We start from the raw sequence: 19,328 nt of genomic DNA on the forward strand, positions 1-19,328 counted from the left end.
ACAAAGAAACTCCAGTCCTGGTTTTCCTAGCTGCTCAGTCCAGTTGCCTGTGTCGTCTCGATGATTATTCTACGTCTGTTTTCTTACTTCTAAAAGCTTCTCCCAAAAACCAAACAAGATTCTATTATCAGAGTACCACACAGTCTAGGGAAAAAGTCCAGGCTAAACAGCAGTCACAAAATTTCAGTCTCTTAAATCCTGTCCAGTGGCATTTCACTCTGGGACTTTTTCCAGAATTTTTTTTCCATCTTGAACCAGCCTGCTGTTTAAGAGTCAGTTTCGTTTTTGAAGAAGCAGGCTAGTAAGCAAAACTCGCCACTCCTTATCTTCTTTCAGCCAAATATTTTCACTGTGATTTCTTTTTCAGTTTAATCGGGTTGTTCATAAATCAAACACTTCCTTTGTTATTATATATTTTCAATGCCGTATTGCTTGTTCTCCTCTCCTCGGGGGCGGGGGAGTTAATCACAGCTCACTGCCAAAATGGCTCCCGCATCCGATCTGTGCTCAAGTGAATTTTCAGAGGGAAGAAATACCAGGTTGCTGCCCAATCTTCCTCCTTCTGTTGCTCACCAACTGCTTCAGAGAGACCTCTCCTGGTTTCCTCTTCGATCCCCCATTTCTAGAGGGACCCCAGACTGGTTTCAGCTTTTCCAGGGAGTTGTTCCCCAGAGCTGCTGGCTGCACTGCGATGAAGCCCTGCCCCTACTACAAAAAAAAATCTCATCTTGAGCCACCTCAGACCACAGATTATATTGGGGCTTATCTTGATTCCATCGCGGCCAGGGTATTTCCCCCTTCAGAAAGAATACTGAAGTTAAGGTGAGCCATTCACCCCTTTTGGCATTGCACCACAGTCACACTTACCATACGCAGCACCTGCTAGGTCTGATGGCTTCAACTACATCTGTACTCCAACATGCATGACTGAAGATGCGGTCCTTACAGGCTTGGTACCTGTCCCAGTTTGACCTTTTGCTAGACCAACCTTCCAAGCGTCTACTGGTGACCCCGGAATTAGCTCACCAATTTACATGGTGGACCTTTGTGCCTCACCTCCTGGTAGGCCACCCATTCAGGCCTCTCCAGCTTATGGTACAGGTCACAACAGATGCCAGTCAGATAGGATGGGGTGCACACTGCGGTCATTGGTTACTTCTGCTGCTGCTCAATTATTTTGTTATTGCTACTGTTACTCAACTGGGAGCTGAATGGCTGGCTTTTGCCTACAGAGAACAGAGAAATGGAAAACTGATACCTTGGTACTTTTGTTTTTCATCAGATCTGCAACTTCTTTCTTGCAAGTTGGGGTGCTTACAGGAGCATTACAAATGGACAAATCTGGGGCTTCTTTCCCTAACCTGCCAAATTTTACATGATCTAAGCTTGAAGAAAATTTCTTAGGAACTAGAAGGCTTGCCTTATGTGTAAAACATTTATGATCCAATGAAGCTTTTACTCAACCCAGTATTTTGTTTCTGTTTGATGGTTAGTTTTGTTCTTCTGTTTACAATTAGGAATCACAAATTTTTGCCAGTCACCCAGAGGTGTACTACTAGATCACAATCTATAATTTACCTTTCCCTGCTCTGTTGAAATGATAATGAGACATAATCTGAGATCTCCAGGCCAAACTAGATGTTTTGTCCACTTTTGTGGGGCCCACGTTCTCTTGCAAATCCATCACTATTATTTCCTAGCAGGGCCCAGGCAGCTGTAAAACATCACTTGAAAATGTGTCAGCATAGCAAGCCAAGTGACTAGTTTCTGCTGAGGGCATTTTCCTTGTTTTTTATTATCAAGGTGGCACCAAAAGACAACGGAAAGCTGCCAGGATGCCAAACTGGGGAGGTGGAGCCAAATGTGGCGCCTGTGGCAAGACTGTCTATCATGCTGAGGAAATCCAGTGTAATGGCAGGAGTTTTCACAAGACCTGTTTCCACTGCAGTAAGTGGATCTCTGCTATTTTGTTGTGCCATACAAGTAACAGCATACTTGTTGTGATAGCTGCATGCAGTAATTGTTTATTTCTGCTTAAAGCAAAAAGTTGACTAAATAGCGATATATTTAAACACTGAGGTTGTGCTAAATGCCCAGCCTAAATCCTCTGACTGGTAGACTCAGTTGTAAAGAAAAAACTGGCCTTTGTAAGTAACTTGTGGCCAGAGTTTGGAAATAACACGTTATAAGAAATTATAGTTGTAATACAAATTTACTCATTATCTAAATAATTAAGTCGTTTCCAGGCCATTATTCTATTTTTATGTATGCTTTTGTTTTAATTTAATTAAATAAGAATTAGTGAATTACTAATGTGCTACAAATGAATTGCTTTGAAAATAATGAATAAGATGTTACTTCTATCAATCTAATGGCTAATGTAGATTGAGTTGTAAAAAAGGTGTGTTCTGAGCTCTGGTTGTGAGAAGCATTTTCAGACAAATTTAAGCAGCATCATTTCAACATCCATTAATGCAAACATGTAGTAGGAATGAACAGAATTCTAGAATCCAGACACACCCATCGTGGGTCACAGAAAAGTTCAGTGACAGCAAGTGGATGCATATTGCAAGATATTGCTTTACCCTGTAAAATAGATCCAAGAGCTGAGGGTTTCATCTGTACATTTCTTGGTTAGAAGTCCTGTATACACAGTGCAATACCACGCAGGTTCATGCAGCCCTGCTGCATATTAGGATAACATGGGATGTGGGATATATTTATATATTTACATATGATAAATATGTAATTCTTTCTCTGCAATCTATTCCATGAGATACACAGGGGCATGCTATATAACCAGCAGCTGAATTTTGGGGAATAAGCTCTATATAGTGGACCCTCGACTTACAGACGGCTCAACTTACAGACTTTTCGAGTTACAGACTTCTCTGGCCGCAAAATTTAGGCTCGACTTGCAGCTGGAGAATCGACCTACAGACCAGAAAAAAACCCAAAATGGAACAAAACCATTCGGTTATGGATTAATTGGTTTTCAATGCATTGTAGGTCAGTGGAGACTTGACCTACAGACTTTTCAACCTGCAGCCACCGTTCCAATACGGATTAATTCCAAAAGTAGAGGGTCCATTGTATTTCACTTTAATGTTTGGTCTCATATGGTACAATACTGTGTTATGTCTAACTAACCACTGGCATGCAGTGAACATCAGTCACAAAACGCAAGCGAGACCTGCAGCCAAATGTGGCAGGGCGGAGTGCTGCTGTTTCAGAAAGCCCGGCAGCCAGCTGTGCTTTCCCCCAAACAAATGTCACGGCTATTATGTTTCAATAAGGAGAATGAATAATTAACACAGCGACAAGTTATGGCCTAGGAGACAGCACAATGTAAAGGATCAGCACATAAAACCATTGAGCGCAAAAGAATTCGGTGCTCGGCGTTGCTCAGAATCCAGATGTTGCAATTTTTTTTTAAAAATGCACGTCAAATGAAATTAAGGGGAACAAGGCATGATTTGGTAAAGGAACAGCTTAGGAAGGCAGAGAAAGGTTGACAGCTAGGAGACTGCCGTTTGTTTTCTTACTGATGGTCAGTGATAGATGGGGCACTTCTGCTGGAATGTTCAACCCTACATCTACTTTCCAGTAATTTGAACTGACATCTGCTGGAACAAGGGCAAGGAGGGATGCTTTTAAAGTACAGGAGAGTTGATTTATGGTTAAACATTAGGAAGACCTTTCTGCCTCCAGGACTCTGGTAGGTAATTATTTTTCTTACCCTGCCACCGTGAATGGCAGAATGACAGTGAAGGGTGATGCGCCACTCACACACTCAGTAGGTGGCTGCAGTTTAATTTCTTTCCACACTTCTTCTGAGCCGGCAACTTAATTGGGGAGCAAGTCAACACCTGCTCTGGAGGCTGGATGTCAGGCAGGGGATTTCAGTTGCTTCAAAGGATGCATGCAATGAAGGGAGCTACGTCTGGAAGCTCCCTCTCCTTGCAAGTGTAAAAGAAAACAGTCAAAAAGTGTCTTCAGCCACAGTTACCTGCAATGGCCCTCCAAATTAATATTTATTCTTTGAAAGTAATTTTTAAATAATATCAAAATATCAACACAAACCATTACTACTTAAAAGTGCTGCTATATTAATGAAAACCCATCCTTTTCCAAATTGTAATCAGGGAAAAATATTTTAGAACAGCGGTGATTCTTGACAAAATGGCAGAAAATAGCAGGACTATAATGCGGAAAGAAAGAACTACCCACCTCTTAAATCAGATGGCGCCCAGGAAAGTGTAAAACCCCGCCACCATCACTATATGGAAGAATTGGGTTACTTTGAAGTCACATAATAGGTTACCGACTGGAGTTGGCAGAACCAAAGTGAATGAATGAAAATGGGATTTTTACACCGACACTGTCCTTTGCGAGTGTGGAGAAGACACAACTTCACACCTATGTCAATGTACCATATATTTCCCCTCAACAAATACTATGGAGTGCTTGATGTTAGCTGCCCCAAATACTCTCGGTGTTGCCTGTTATTGGGCAAAAACAACCTGATACATTTATTGGCCAAGATCCTATTGGCACACTTCTGCCAGCATAAATCAGGTTGGAAATAATTAATTGAAATTAATTTAAAGCTTTTGGGCTTTTGCCCACAAATTGTACTGTGGTGCTTTAAGTAAGTAAGTAAGTAAATAAGTAAGTAAGTAAGTAAGTAAGTAAGTAAGTAAGTAAGTAAGTAAGTAAGTAAGTAAGTAAGTAAGAAAGAAAGAAAGAAAGAAAGAAAGAAAGAAAGAAAGAAAGAAAGAAAGAAAGAAAGAAAGAAAGCCATCTAATTACATTGCTACCAGTGTTAGAGATCAAACCTAAATCCCACTGGAGTGGAACTTAATTCTGGGTAGATAAGCATGGAATTTCACTGTGATTGTAGCCTTCTTGCTATTATTTGGTGTATTATAGATTCCTTGTTATTTGCTTTTAGAAATCATCATCTTAATCTTAGAACTGCAGAGCTGGAAGGGACCCTATGATCCAGCTACTGTCACAGAGGCACAGTAGGAAATTGAACTCCCAGCCTCAGACTCCACAGCCAGACACCTAACTATTTTCTCAGTTTTTAAAATTATTGTAAAATAAATTCAGGAACAGGTGCTACCTTGATGGGACCACTAAAAAACAAAATAAATGAAACAAAAAAAAACAGACAGAATTTCCAATGATAATTCATCTTCCTCATGCTGAGCAACCTGTTCCTGCATTTGTATTGTTTTGAGAATCCTGTGGCCTTTTCCTGATTTTTACTAAAATCATTGTAGAATTTTATCTTGTAATATTAATTGTATGATTTTTGTCATCCAACGTAACATTCTGTTCACTTAGCGGAAGAGAGGGATACAAATAATAATAACCATTGTTGTTATGGTTAGAGGATCATTACATGGTTCTGAGAGGAAAGTTAACATCCCCAGTCACTCCTTGCAAATCATCTGTTGTTATCTGCTCAGTGTTTGACCTGATGTGTACATGCATGTGCTTGTGTGCACGCACACCCGCACACAAACAGATGCTGCTCTTTAACTACTGCAGTTCCCTGTTGACTTTTACTTAAAACACATCTGTGGTGGGACATGTGGCACAACCGCAGCTGCTACAACCCTAGTCTGTGACAGCTGAGTCTCCTCTACCAGCAGGTTGACGCAGCTCAAAAACTATTTCTACAATAGCACTTCAAGGGCTTTTGTACCATCTGTTGTGACCATCAGATACTCTTCCCCAAAGGAGCCAGAAATAGAAGCACTCTGTGTGCTGCTGGAGTTTCCATCATCCCTTAACACCTGCAGTAAACATAATTACTGTATCATTTCCTCATAGGCGAGAATGCAGAACATAGAAGGACTGGCTTTACAAATTTACACAAGCTTCCTGTTTGAATGGTGTTACTTTTAAACATGGAATTAAGTTTATTCTCCTCCCTTCTCATTCAATAATCAGTGATATTTATTCCAATTTGACAGTGATGCAAAATCCACTGATGACAAATAAAATGTTTGTATACCAGGTTTCTCCCCATTCTTACTCTTGTTTTAAAATGCCTTTTCCAGAACCACAGCTAAATATAAAGAAGCGAAATAACAAACATTTGCAATGGTCATTTTTAATTACATATGATGCATTCCCTCCACCACTCTCAATTTTACAGTTCACAACTTTACAAAATCCATATTTTCTGATTCCTCAGTTACCTTTATGTAACTAGTCACTCTAATGATGCTTCCATACAGGACTTGCCCAAAGCATATTGTTGTCTAAATCCTGAAGAAGAAGAAGAAGAAGAAGAGTACAGTATAGTACAATTCAGGTGGCTGCTTTTAGATGAAAAGTTCATGGTAAAATCAGTCAGCAGGTCTTGTGCAGCCCTCTCAATGGGTGCTATGAAAGAACAGAATATTGGAGACTCAGAAAATACATATCTTGCAAAGGAGTGGCCCTAATGTACCCTCTTAAGACACATTTCAGAGGTTGGGCTGCCACTCCTGGACACTGCTATCATATTGAAGGGGTACATTTATAGCATGCAACCTGTGCTCATGGAAGCTCAGTTCAGTGCTCCAAGAAAGTAGCCAGATTCATATGTCCAACATCAGCTTCCCGGTGCTTTTAGGTCTCATTAATTGCTCTCTTTCTCTATCTGGTATACTCAACAGCTTCTCTTCTTGTATTATTGCTGCACAGGCATGCAGCAATAGATATTGTTTGATAGCCCAATTCAGCATTCCATAAGCCAACTAAAAAAATAGGGTTGCCACAAACTAAAAATTATAACTTTGAAATGACCTTGGATTGGCACCAAATTTAGCACAGATATAGCAGGCAATCTGCTTTTGCACTGTGTCAAATTTAAGGATGCTTAAGCAAATGGTTTTTCAGTTAATTCAATTCCTTTATTACAATCAACAGAGTTGTCATGTTTTAAGTAAACTGTTTTACCACCCACTGTGCAGAGATCGGCAACCTTTTCTGTCTGCAGATTTAAAACAGATCAAATACATCAAAAAGACCAAACCCACTTACTTTGGAAAAGAATGGTTAGTCACAGCTTCCCCCACCACACACACTTGTTGAAAAATTGCTTTGTGTTTGAGTGAGAAATGATTAACAGATAAAAAAAGAGATTCAGCTTTTCTATTGTGTGGTATTACTTTGTGAATGGCAGTGAGGAGACGAGGATATGCTGGAGACCATCTTGACTGCTGCCATTGGTGTTGCCATCCTTCAGGCTGCCCTTTGCTATGTACCTAAAGCTTGGCATCCTTTTTCCTACTGGTAATGTGGACATGATGTTGTGCAGCAATACTGAGCGATTCCCTGGCTTTTTGAATCATACGGAAGCACAGTATTCCACATTTATAAACCAGAGGGTTTTTTTAAAAAAAGAATTGAATTTGTTTGTACATATACAGTACCTAGCTTGCCTCCTCATTCTGACTTGCAGAGAGCAGTGAAAAAAGGAAGCTTTTTTTTCTTCATCCATCTTTTCACTTTTCTGAGCCAGGCACCTGTAATTTCCCTAATAACAGAGGTGGCTGCCTGTTTAGAAGCTTTCAGCAATCCAACTGAGCCTACCAACCCTCTCCTGTTCAAACCAAACACACACACACACACACACACACACACACACACACACACACCAGTGTGCAGCTTTCAGTAAGCAGGCGTGTTATAATGAGATGCTTATTTGTGCATTTTCTTCCCTTCCAGTGGCCTGCCGAAAAGCTCTGGACAGTACAACAGTAGCAGCCCATGAATCGGAAATCTATTGCAAGACATGCTATGGGAGAAAATACGGCCCCAAAGGGATTGGTTATGGTCAAGGCGCTGGCTGCCTCAGCACAGACACCGGAGAGCATCTTGGGCTGGATCTGCAGCAGCAGTGAGTGAACCCCTGGGTGATTTGCTAGCAACCCTTTCCATTGCATCCAATTCCCTTTTTCAGTTTCCATAACAACACGCCAGGGAAGTCGCAGCAAAGACTTCCTGGACACTGTCTTCAATAGAGCTCATCATTTTTTAAAAAAAAAAAAAAACACCTCATGTTAATGAGACTCAGTTCTTGGAGAGCATTACTTTAAAATTATTCTCTGTTCCAGTGGGCAATTATGGTACAGAAAGAGCCATTGCGTTGGGAGTCATTGTGGACTTCCATATTCACAGCAATTGTAGCTCAGTAAGTGTGGTACTATTAAAGACATAGGTTGTCTCAGTACAAATCATTACACTGTATTATACGAAGACATTATTACTGCTGGAGTACTAGTCACAATGCATTCTGCTGTTAAGAGAGTTTTCCCTCCTCCTCTCTATCTGCTGGGAGGCAGAAAATTTGCTTAAGGTTAGGGGTTACAGTTTCTGCTGTAGAGTTTTGTGCTCTTACAAATCTAATAAAGAAGGGAGGGAATGGAAGTAAAGAAGAAGAAGTGGAGCCTGATTAGACTAGTGGTGCTAATATTCCATCAGTTCCAAAGAGCTTTTTGGCACATGAAGAATTACAACCTTGTGACCTTTGGCAAACTTTGTTGGAACTCAGTAGGTCTTAATTCCAAGCATGTCCTCCCAAATGGTCAAACCTGTGTGAATAGGAGAGTGCCAAATGAGCTTCCATGTAGGTAAAGGAGTACCCTTGCTATTTCAAAAGAAATAGCAGGTGTATGCCTGCATAGTCCTTTGTGCATTGATACTTTCCGTCTACTGAACGAATAGGCCCCCTGCAGAAACAGGAGTTCCATCAAGGTGACTGGGGAGAACTCCAGACAGAGGGTTTCCTATAGAATCTTTTTAATATGAGGAGGAGCACTACATACTGGCTTCATCAACGAACATGAAATCCCTCTTGGAACACAGTGCAACATCTGACTTGAAAGAAATATGGAGCTTAATTGAGTAGGTTTGGGGTTTTCTGGACCCCTGAGGAGGTGATGCAGGCCCAACAGCTTGAACCAGCTTCTGTCCAAAATACACACTATTCCTTCCTTTCCTCCTTCAAGATCTGCAAGTGCTTAAGCTTCCTAAGCTTGCCTGCTAAAAAGGAAACAGCCGGAGGAATCTCGGCAGCTGCTATATCTTTCTTTCCGTAATAGATTTTCTGTGGCAACAAAAGATGGAGAAAGCAACAGGGAAATATGGGGAGATTACAACAAGCAACAGTGGCTGAATCAATGCCACGAGTTGTAGCACTTGATTCCATAGGGCTGGGATAAGATTTTCCTAAACTGAGGTCCCTCCTGTCTGTAACTAGAACTATCTGAGATGGCTTGAACTTGAGCTAGAGTAAGGTCAAATTCTGGTTTGCAGTGCATGAGGTGGCAGCTTCACTAGATCTGTGGACCGAGATCAAGTACTTGTACCAAGTGCTGAACTGTGTCCCCTGTTTGGAGGGCCCAGCGTTGTTTACCCCTTCTGATTTAGCTCTTTGATTCTAGTTTTGTATTGTAGGTTTTATATTGCAGACCAGTTGCAGAAGCAGTGTTCAGTCTAGTCAAAAGAAACAAAACTCTCAAAACAAATTACTTTTAGTACATGAAAGGAACTTTGAGATTTGAGTCCACAATCCGTGGGTAAAGCACCGGGCTCATTATCATTAGGTTTTCATCATCGTTTAGTCATTTAGTCATGTCCAACTCTTCGTGACCCCATGGACCAGAGCACGCCAGGCCCTCCTGTCTTCCACTGCCTCCCGGAGTTGGGTGAAATTCATGTTGGTAGCTTCGATGACACTGTCCAACCATCTCATCCTCTGTCATCCCCTTCTCCTCTTGCCCTCACACTTTCGCAACATCAGGGTCTTTTCCAGGGAGTATTTTCTTCTCATGAGATGGCCAAAGTATTTGAGCCTCAGCTTCAGGATTTGTCCTTCCAGTGAGCACTCAGGGTTGATTTTCTTTAGAATTGATAGGTTTGTTCTCCTTGCAGTCCAGGGGACTCTCCCTTGTCTGGAACCAACATCTTTTATAAAGAAACAAACAAAAAATTGATCAGAGGAGTTTGTTAATTTGTTTTTGCAAGTAACAGTTTGTGTTGGTATGAAAACTTCAACATATGTCTGAATTACAGTGACAGGCTAGGACTCAGGAAGCTTGGGTTCAAATCCTATGGAAACTCACTTGCGAGGGCAGGGGGTGTGGCAGCACTGGTAAAATTACTCCTTAAATATGTCACAGAACTTGAAAACCCAGTTAGGGTCAGATGTGTCTTAATGGCAAATAACATCCACTCACCAATAATTATATGGACCTCAATATCTGGCCAAGCGCCTCCTTCCAGTTAGATCTACGGGCACTTCAATGCATTCCAATGGGGGAGAAAAAAATTCACCAAAAATTAACGAAGAGTCAGAAACTGTTTGAAATGCTTGGATTTGTTAGAGCACCTTGTAAAATGCGTGCAAACTTAATTTGGCTTTGTTCTGAGTCTTCGTTAATTTTTGGTGAATTTCCCCCCCCCCCATTGGAATGCATTGAACCCGATTTTGACAGCTGGGAACGGATTATCCGGTTTTCAATGCATCTCTATGGGAAAATGTGTTTTGCTTAGCGATGTTTTCCCATAGCAATGTTTTTTTTGGACCAATTAAAATCGTTAAGCGAGGCACCACTGTATTTGTTTTCACTGCACTTTATGATACGTATTTGATTTATGCCCCAATTATATTGATAATGTATTGTTTTGATATTCTGTTGTTTATCTGTTGTAAACCGCCCAGAGTGGCCTTGGCTGCCAGATGGGCAGTATATAAATCAAATAGTAATAATGACAATAGCATATGAAACATTATTTAGCATAAGTTGCAACTATAATAAGCCCACTGAATCAATGGAACTTATAGAGGAATCAAGTCATGAAATCCCTACAGATTCAAAGGGCCTACTTTAATTGGGACTGACTATGCTAAGCAACAGGATTTTAGCTAATGGCCAAAATCTTCTTGTGTAAAGTTATGTCTTCCCAAGCTGACAATGTCATCATCCACAGGTTTTTTATCACTCTTAAAAGTTTCCTGTTCCATACATGCGTGCACACTCATGCATGCACGCACACACACACTGCAGGTTCAGATTTCTTTGAGCAGGGAAAGCTTTTGAGAGTCTTGGGACGAGGTGTGTGGGAGAGCCTTTAATGCTCAAAAATAACTTCCAACACTCCTATACTGGCAGTGGGATTGTTGATGGCAATGTTCAGGCATTAAAGGTTGCCCCACATCTTGAAGATCCCAAAGGCTTTCCCAGGTCAAAAGATCTCCTAAGAGAACCTCAGAACCTGGGAGGTACTGTATGTGGAAACTTATTATGAGCAATAAAAGCCCATGGTTGATGACATCATCACCTTGTGCAGCCATAAATTTACACAAGAGGATTGTGTCTGATAAGAGTCTTCTGCACATAATGTATATTATAATTGTATTGATTCTGTTTATACTTGTGCGGTTATTCTGTGTTACTCACATCTGATCTGTTGATCGTAATAAAGTATTCTTCTTTTATATATATAAAGTTATATATATATATATATATATATATATATATATATATATATATATAACTTTATATATATAAAAGAAGAATACTTTATTACGATCAACAGATCAGATGTGAGTATATATATATATATATAAGTTAAAGAGAGAGATCACAGTTACCCATGTAGCTAAAATGGCATGATGGCCTCAGTAGTCTTGGGGGAGCCCCAAGGTTCACAAAATACTATACAGTATATCTTCTGGGCAGGAAGCCTAAGAGGGAAGAGAAACGGAGGAAAGAGGACTGAGCACGCTCGGTGGCCATGGAATTCTGGTTGGCTTCTGAGGAGAAAAAAGATTGCTGAGAAGGAGAAAAGAGCAGTAACGAGGAGAGGAAAATGAAATGGACTGGCTCAAACCCTGAACAACTGCAACATCTTGTCACAAGTCCCGCTTGTCCCATTTTGTACAACAGATATGGGCCTAAAGGAGGCATTTATCTCCCATCATGTGCTTCTGGAACATTCATGCCAGGGAATTCTGTCTGGTTCACATCTAAGAGGGGCTGACAATTGAGGAACACAAAGGTCACGTCAGGAGAGATTTCAAACCATCACTGGCAAGCTTTAGGACGCTACCTGGAAGAAAAAAAAAAGAGGGATTAAATGAAAAGATTTCCAGCTGAAGCAACATATTGCTTCCCCCTCCATTATTCTATCTGACATAGACAATGCTTCTTGAAGGACATTGTGAATCGTTGCAGAATCCTGGAGGCTGGATGATAAACGAAAATGCTGACTTTTTCTTTTATTTGTAATTACTACAATTTGCAGCAACCTCAAGAAGAACAGAGGAAAGGAGCTCTGTAATTAGTTTTCCTACCCTTGTTTTTGGTGCCCTGGCTTCTGTATAGTGCTATGAATGGAAATCCTACCACCTAATGATAATGAAGGTCATCAAGATGATGATGATGATAGTGACATTTATTATCTGGCCTTTTCTCCAATGAGCTCAAAGCCATGTACATGGCAGTGCTCTTCCCCATTTTGCACTCACAGCGACAACCTTGAAAGGCTGAGAACAGAAAAAGATGTTATAGAGAGTCGGAGAAATCAGACTTTAGACTAATCCTCACCTTAAATCATACAGATCGCAAAACAAAGCAAGCTAAAGTCTGGGATATGAGGCAGGCTCTTGTTGTGGTATACATTATTAGTCCCTAAGGATTTTTCTCTTCTGAACATGAGCTTGCTATCTGTAATGTCCATTTCTGCCATGGGAAAGTGTTACTGGCCCAAGGTCATCAAATGTGTTTCATGGTTCACTGCAAATCTGGATTTCACAAGTACTTTAACCATTGTATCCCACTGCGTCTCTGTAAGCCAGGGTGAGCAAACTGTGATCCCCTGCTAATTAAAGGCTTCTGCACACCACAGACTCGCCATATCCCTATCAGGAGAAAGGCCTATAAATAAGACAAGCAAGTAAGGAAATGTACTAGAAGTTGCTGGATAGCTCAGTGGTAGGTATCTGGCTGAGGAGCCAGGATTGGGGAATTTGATTCCCTACTGTGACTCCTTCACAGGGGCTAGACGTGATGATTCATGGGGTCTCTTCCAGCTCTGCAGTTATAAGATCCATGATGATGATGATGAATCTCCAGGACCAATATAGAACAAATCCGCCCACCTCTAAGCATCCCCAAAGAAATGGAAATAAAGCTATAGAAATCATAAGCATTAAAAAAAAACCACACAATTTGTTCTGGTTGGACAAAAAAATGGCCCTTATTCTTTTGCTTTGCTTACTCCTACTCTGTTGCATTTTTCATGGTTGAATAGTTTCATGCTGTATTTTCACCCATTTTCTATGCTTGACTATTCTCTCTTGATGTCTCTCAGCCTTTTAAGACTGAGTGTATCTTTACTAAATGTCCTGAACTGCTTTTTAAAATACAGTAATACTTCACTGTTGAGGCTTTGGGGCTGTTTTTTGAGCAAAGTTATTCCCACATACCTGTAAAGGTCGCTTAGTTACATATTCTTTCCTATCATTTTTAGGAAGATATTTATTTCCAAAGAGTAGGTTTCCCTCCTTTTCTACTTTGTACATGTACAAAGAAAATTACCTTTAACAAATCCACCTTGGTGGATAGTAGTAGTTGCTATGGAATCCAGGCAGCTGTTTCTTTGCATTAATTACTTTGGTTTTGATTTGCTTGTTTGTTTTTTTTTCAAACCACGGGTATGATCTCTACTTTCTTTTAATGACCTAGCCTTAGGGCAATTTCTGTGGAACTTGTAGCAGTTGTATCATAAAGTGAACTGTGGCGCTAGGAACAGCATTATTTGAAGGCATCTTTATGTTATGCATTTACTACAGATAGGGAGGCATAGATTACAACTTTCAGAGCAATTTAATTAGGAACAGCTGCATTAGTCATTCACTTGAAAGAAACAAGCTAATGCCAGCTCTAGCATGAGCTAAACCCTGCAGTTTTGAGGATATCCTCTGTTCCGTTGAATATTTTTGCATTCTTCCACCAAATGTGAGATTTCATCTTGCATAGCTTGATACAGACACATACATTATGCCTATAATAGTGATTAGGTCAGACATCGTTTAATTTATCAGATCTGGAATTTATCTTTTCTTGCCATCAGCTCGCCAAAGCCAGCTCGTCCTTCAACACCAACCAACCCTTCAAAGTTTGCGAAAAAGTTTGGAGATGTAGAAAAATGCCCTCGTTGTGGGAAGTCAGTGTATGCAGCCGAAAAGATAATGGGAGGAGGAAAGGTAAGAAAAAGGGTTAGCCATGTGAAGCACCATTGAATTATAGCAGAAGGACAGCTACCAAAACAAATGCTTTAACTATCCACTTTGTTTCAAAAGGCAACGTTGACTTCTTAACATTTTAAAACTGGACACAACTGATCCAATATTGCTTCAATGCAATAGGCACACTTACTTAATTTGGGAAACATATCTTATTGAAGTAAGTGGACTGTACTTTAAGTAGACATGCCTAGAGCTATCCTATAAAACAAAATGACCCCAAAATATTCTGCTGTCTGTGGTAAAAGACAAGTTGGTGCCCTTCCTCTTTCTGGGCACAGAAACTACCTAGACTAGCAGCTCAGTCAGACATTTTAGTCCTGTATACCTGAGGGATGAGGCTAATTGAAAGAGCTCATAATAAGTTGTGTGGCTGAGTACAATCAGAGACTGGAAGTTAACTTGACCGTATTGGTTGGGTGATTCCAGAAGTTGCAGTCTGAAAAAGTAGCTTTTCCGGGCACTGTGAACAGTGGCAGAATTCATAAGTAATAGCCAGTGGGCTAATACTGCATTGTGATGCTGTGTGTGACTTTACCTAATCATTTTACATATGCTGTAAAAAGCGTGCTGCTTTTTACATTTCATTCCCATTTATTTTACATACACACAGCCTTCCTACTAAAAAAAAAAACCTTTGGTCACATTTTGCCCTACATGGGCCAGCATTAGGAAGTGTTTTTACGATTTCCATCTCCAAAATATGTAGGATTTGGAGTGCAAATGTACAGTTGTGCTGTGATTTCCTTATACTGTTTTGCTTTTTGTTTCAGCCTTGGCACAAAACATGCTTCCGATGTGCTATCTGTGGAAAGAGTCTAGAGTCCACAAATGTTACAGACAAAGATGGAGAAATTTACTGTAAAGGCAAGTATAACAGAGTGTACATAATACAACGGAGAGAAATTTTAGTAAGATGCAACCTGTACATACTTGTGTTGCATTGATCATGGTGGCATATTTATAGGGTTATGAACCCAGTGGGATTTTATCTTCTAAGGCACTGGTTCTTAACCTTGGGTTACTCAGGAGTTTTGGACTGCAACTCCCAGAAGCCTTCACCACCAGCTGCCCTGACTGGGGTTTCTGGGAGTTGCAGTTCAAAAGCATCTGAGTAACAAAGGTTAAGAACCACTGTTCTAAGGTCCCAGGCAAGGGTATATGCTGATCTTCCATTTACCTTATATAAGGCCTGTTTAGACCTTAATGCCACAGGGTTTCTGCATGTAACAAATGTTGTCCATCATTTGCAGGAAAACACTGAATTCAATAAAGTCTTAAAACAAAGGGAAAACTTCTTCTGGGTCATTTCATTTCAGGTTCCCCATGTGTGGTTTCTAATACTCAGAAGCCCTACAGTACCCTTAAAATCTCTTAAACTACTAAAAAAGAGCAGATGGAGGCAGGCAGCAAAATCTAAGCTGGAAAGCACTAGGAGCTAACATATCCACAAGCAAATGACTGAAGCAAAGAAAGAGCATTCTTCATTGGGTTCCAAAGGTTAAACAAAAGAGGAAATTAAAAAACCACAAAACTTTTGTGCACCCCTTTTCCATTAATACAAACCCTTCATGTTCTCGTAGGGGCTCTGTTTTGGAAATCCAGAAAAGTTCATGCAAACAAGAAAGGTAGCTTCCGTTGTGTTTTGTTCTTTTGTTAAAACAGAACGTTGTAGTTTTAAAAGTGCTACCAATATGCATGTTAGAATGGACTTACCTTTTCAGAGGGTATGGCTGTGGCAGGGAAGTTAAGAGATGGTGTTAATGGGATAGTGGTGCAACTACAATAAATACTTCATATCTCTTTCCCAGCTGTGCCAGCCATGTTACTGGCAGAGCTAGTGAACTGGTAAGAGCTCAAACCACAACTAGGTAGCAGCCATTATCTATACTGTACATAACCTCATTCCTAAATAGACTTACTGAATAATTACCAAAATATTGGTGATGACGACTAGCAGTGTACAAAAAAGTTTTTAAGGGTTCCTTAGAAAGAGACAAAATGATGCAGCAGGGAAATAGAGTTATGACAATTGTACACACTTTGACCTATAATAGACATCTGTACAAAGATATTCTGGAAGTGGTGAGTTTTGGGGAGGAAATTTCACCTGGGCTAGGGAATTTCAGAAGCTTTGCCCTTAACTCCTAGCAACATGAACCAGATCCATGATAAGATTAAACTCTAACTTGACTTCAGCAAAACCTTGGACAAAGTGCCCCATTATACTGTATTCTGATTAGCAAACTAACTAGCTGTGGGCTGGATAGAACAACTGTCATGTGGATACACAGTAGGTTACAAAATTGTACTCAGAGAGTGCTTATTAATGACTCCTCAAACTGGGAGGAGATAACAAGTGTGGCACCATGAGGCTCAATCCTGAGCCTGGTATTCTTCAACTTTTTTTAATGACTTGCATGAGGGGATTTGGGAATACTTGCAGATGACAGAAAATTGGGTGGAATAGGTAATACCTTGGAAGACAGCAACAAAATTAAAAAAGATCTTGATAGGCTTGAGCACTAGGCTAAAAACAACAGAATGAAATTTAACAGGTATAAGTGCATAGTTCTACACTGGTTGAGGAGGGGGGAGAAAATGCACAGTTACAAGATGGGGATTGCTTGGCTCAGTGAGAAATACAAGTGAGAAATATCTTGGAATTGTTGTAGATCAAAAACTTAGTATGAGGTGTGACGTGGCTGCAAAAAAGGCAAATGCTATTTTAGGCTGCATTAACAGAAATATAGTCTCCAAAGCCCGTGAGGTACTAGTCCACCTCTGTTCAGCACTGATTAGACCTCATATTGAGTACTATGTCCCATTCTGGACACCACACTTGAAGAAGGGTGTCAGCAAACTGGAACAAATTCAGAGAAGGGCAACAAGAATGATAAAGGGACTGGAAACCAAGCCCTATGAAGAAAGACAAAAAAAAAACTAGGTATATGTAGCCATGAGAAAAGAAGACTGGGGAGATAAGATAGCAGTTTTCAAGTATTTGAAAGACAGCCACAGGGAGGAGGGGCAGGATCTGTGCAGGACATGTAACAATGGGCTTAAGTTTCAGGAAGCCAAATTTTGGTTGAACATCAGGGAAACTGTCTTAATGTGTAGAACAGTATGTCAGTGGAACCAATTACCTGAGGAGGAAGTGAGCACTCCAATGCTGGGGCCATTAAAGAGAAAATTACAACCTTATCTCAGATATACTTTGATTTGGATTCCTGCACTGAACAGGGGGTTGGACTCAATGGCCTTATAGGACCCTTCCAACACCATTATTCTATGATTCTATGTTTCTAGAAGGCCAAAAATGATCCAGCCTCCAGTTAAAGAAAGTAAGAAAGGTGCTTGATTATGAGTGCCTTACGAAAACAGCTAAATATATTTCTTTCTCTTACAGTTTGCTATGCGAAGAATTTTGGTCCTAAAGGAATTGGCTTTGGTGGCCTCACACAAGTTGAAAAGGTGGAGTAAGCTGTCCCCCACCTAGAACTTTCTAAATAGTAACACAGGATAAAAAAAGAAGATCTTAAGATCATTTTTTCAACTTACTGAATAAATAAGCTACTTCCTTATGCAACACTTGTGTATTTTGGTGCAGAAAACATTTCATTTCTGAACAAGAACAACAAAACAGACTTAACACCTTAAGATGACAATGTCATTCTAGAATTCTTGATTTCAAAGGAAATGAAAGCAGAGTGTAGACACACACGTCTGCTGGATTTTTAAAAAGTCAATTTTAATCTCAGAACAAGGATAAGTAAGGTCCTATGGCAGGAGATCCTAACAAGAAAATGAGTCCAAGAAGGGTGGGAGCTTCTAAAAAAAGAAATTCTAAAGGAACAACTACAAACAATTCCAAAAAAAGGGGGAGGTGGCAAAAAAGGCCAGTGTGGCTTCACAAAAAGCTCAGGGGGGAACCTAAAAACCAAAAAAGACATGTACGGGAAGTGGAAAGCCAGGCCACCAAGGAAGAGTACAGACAAGTAGCAAGGAAATTTGTTCTCAATCATCCCAGACTGCAGGACACAGAACAATGGGCTCAAATTAAAGGAAGTCAGATTTCGGTTGAATCTCAGGAAAAACTTCCTAACTGTTAGAATAGTATGACAGTGGAGCCAGTTACCTTGGGAGTTGGTGAGTGCTCCAACACTGGAGGCATTCAAGAAAAACAGATAATCACCTGACAGATATGCTTTTGATTATATTCCTGCATTGAGTAGGGGAGTTGGACTTGATGGCCTTGTAGGCCCCCTCCAAGTATGGGTATTGACAAAAATATATTTACTTCTGAATTAGAAGCAAATATTTTTCAAGGTCTTCTGAGTTTAATGGAAGATTGCTAAAATGACTTTCTCAATCATGACTCTGATATCCACCCTTTGCTGTTTAAATCACTTGTAAAAAATCCTAAATGAACATAACTTCTAATTTCAGCAAAATACACTAAGTTTTATTTCATCATATTCTTTAATAAAATAATTTCTAACAGAGAAGACTTGCTGGGAATAAGAGTGAATGTAGAGGTGCATCAATTCAGCATGCTCTCTGCTTCTATAAAGACAATAAATATGTATGTTGTTTATCCTGTGTGATTTGAAAGAGAACGCATTGCATATTAAATTAAGTGAACTGCTCAGCAAACATTAGGTTGTTTTCACTTATTGTTTCCACTTATACTGTAATAATTAGACCCATCTGTCCCAGTAAGTTGTTCCCACAGTAGCCAGACAGCCAGATGGCTTTAGAAAGCCCACAGGCGGGACCTGGCTGTGACTACACTCCATGCGCTCTCTTGCAACTGCTCTGCAGAGGCCCCGAATACAGGAGGTAATGCATAGCTATCATGATTGGTAGCTATTGACAGGCTTACCCTCCATGAGTTTGTCATTCCTGTTTTAAAGCCATCTATTGTCAGTGGCCATCACGAGGAAGTAAACTGCATTGTTTTAACAATGAGTTATATAAAGTATTTCCTTTTATGTGTCCTAAAACTCAA

General features: G+C 40.2%; 1 protein-coding gene across 1 annotated transcript in view; it reads left to right on the top strand.

Moving 5' to 3' along the window:
* The window catches only part of CSRP3 (cysteine and glycine rich protein 3), a 28,077-nt gene extending 10,171 nt beyond the window's left edge, over positions 1–17,906 (top strand). The window contains exons 2-6 of the mRNA XM_020782872.3: positions 1,804–1,947; positions 7,732–7,903; positions 14,146–14,278; positions 15,091–15,184; positions 17,727–17,906. Of these exons, the coding sequence (XP_020638531.1) occupies positions 1,836–1,947; positions 7,732–7,903; positions 14,146–14,278; positions 15,091–15,184; positions 17,727–17,800 (585 nt within the window). The 5' untranslated portion in view covers positions 1,804–1,835 and the 3' untranslated portion in view covers positions 17,801–17,906. The remainder of the gene's footprint in view (positions 1–1,803; positions 1,948–7,731; positions 7,904–14,145; positions 14,279–15,090; positions 15,185–17,726) is intronic.
* Positions 17,907–19,328: the final 1,422 nt, after the last annotated feature.

The sequence above is a fragment of the Pogona vitticeps genome, chromosome 1, assembly GCF_051106095.1.
Source record: "Pogona vitticeps strain Pit_001003342236 chromosome 1, PviZW2.1, whole genome shotgun sequence".
Taxonomy (NCBI): domain Eukaryota; kingdom Metazoa; phylum Chordata; class Lepidosauria; order Squamata; family Agamidae; genus Pogona; species Pogona vitticeps.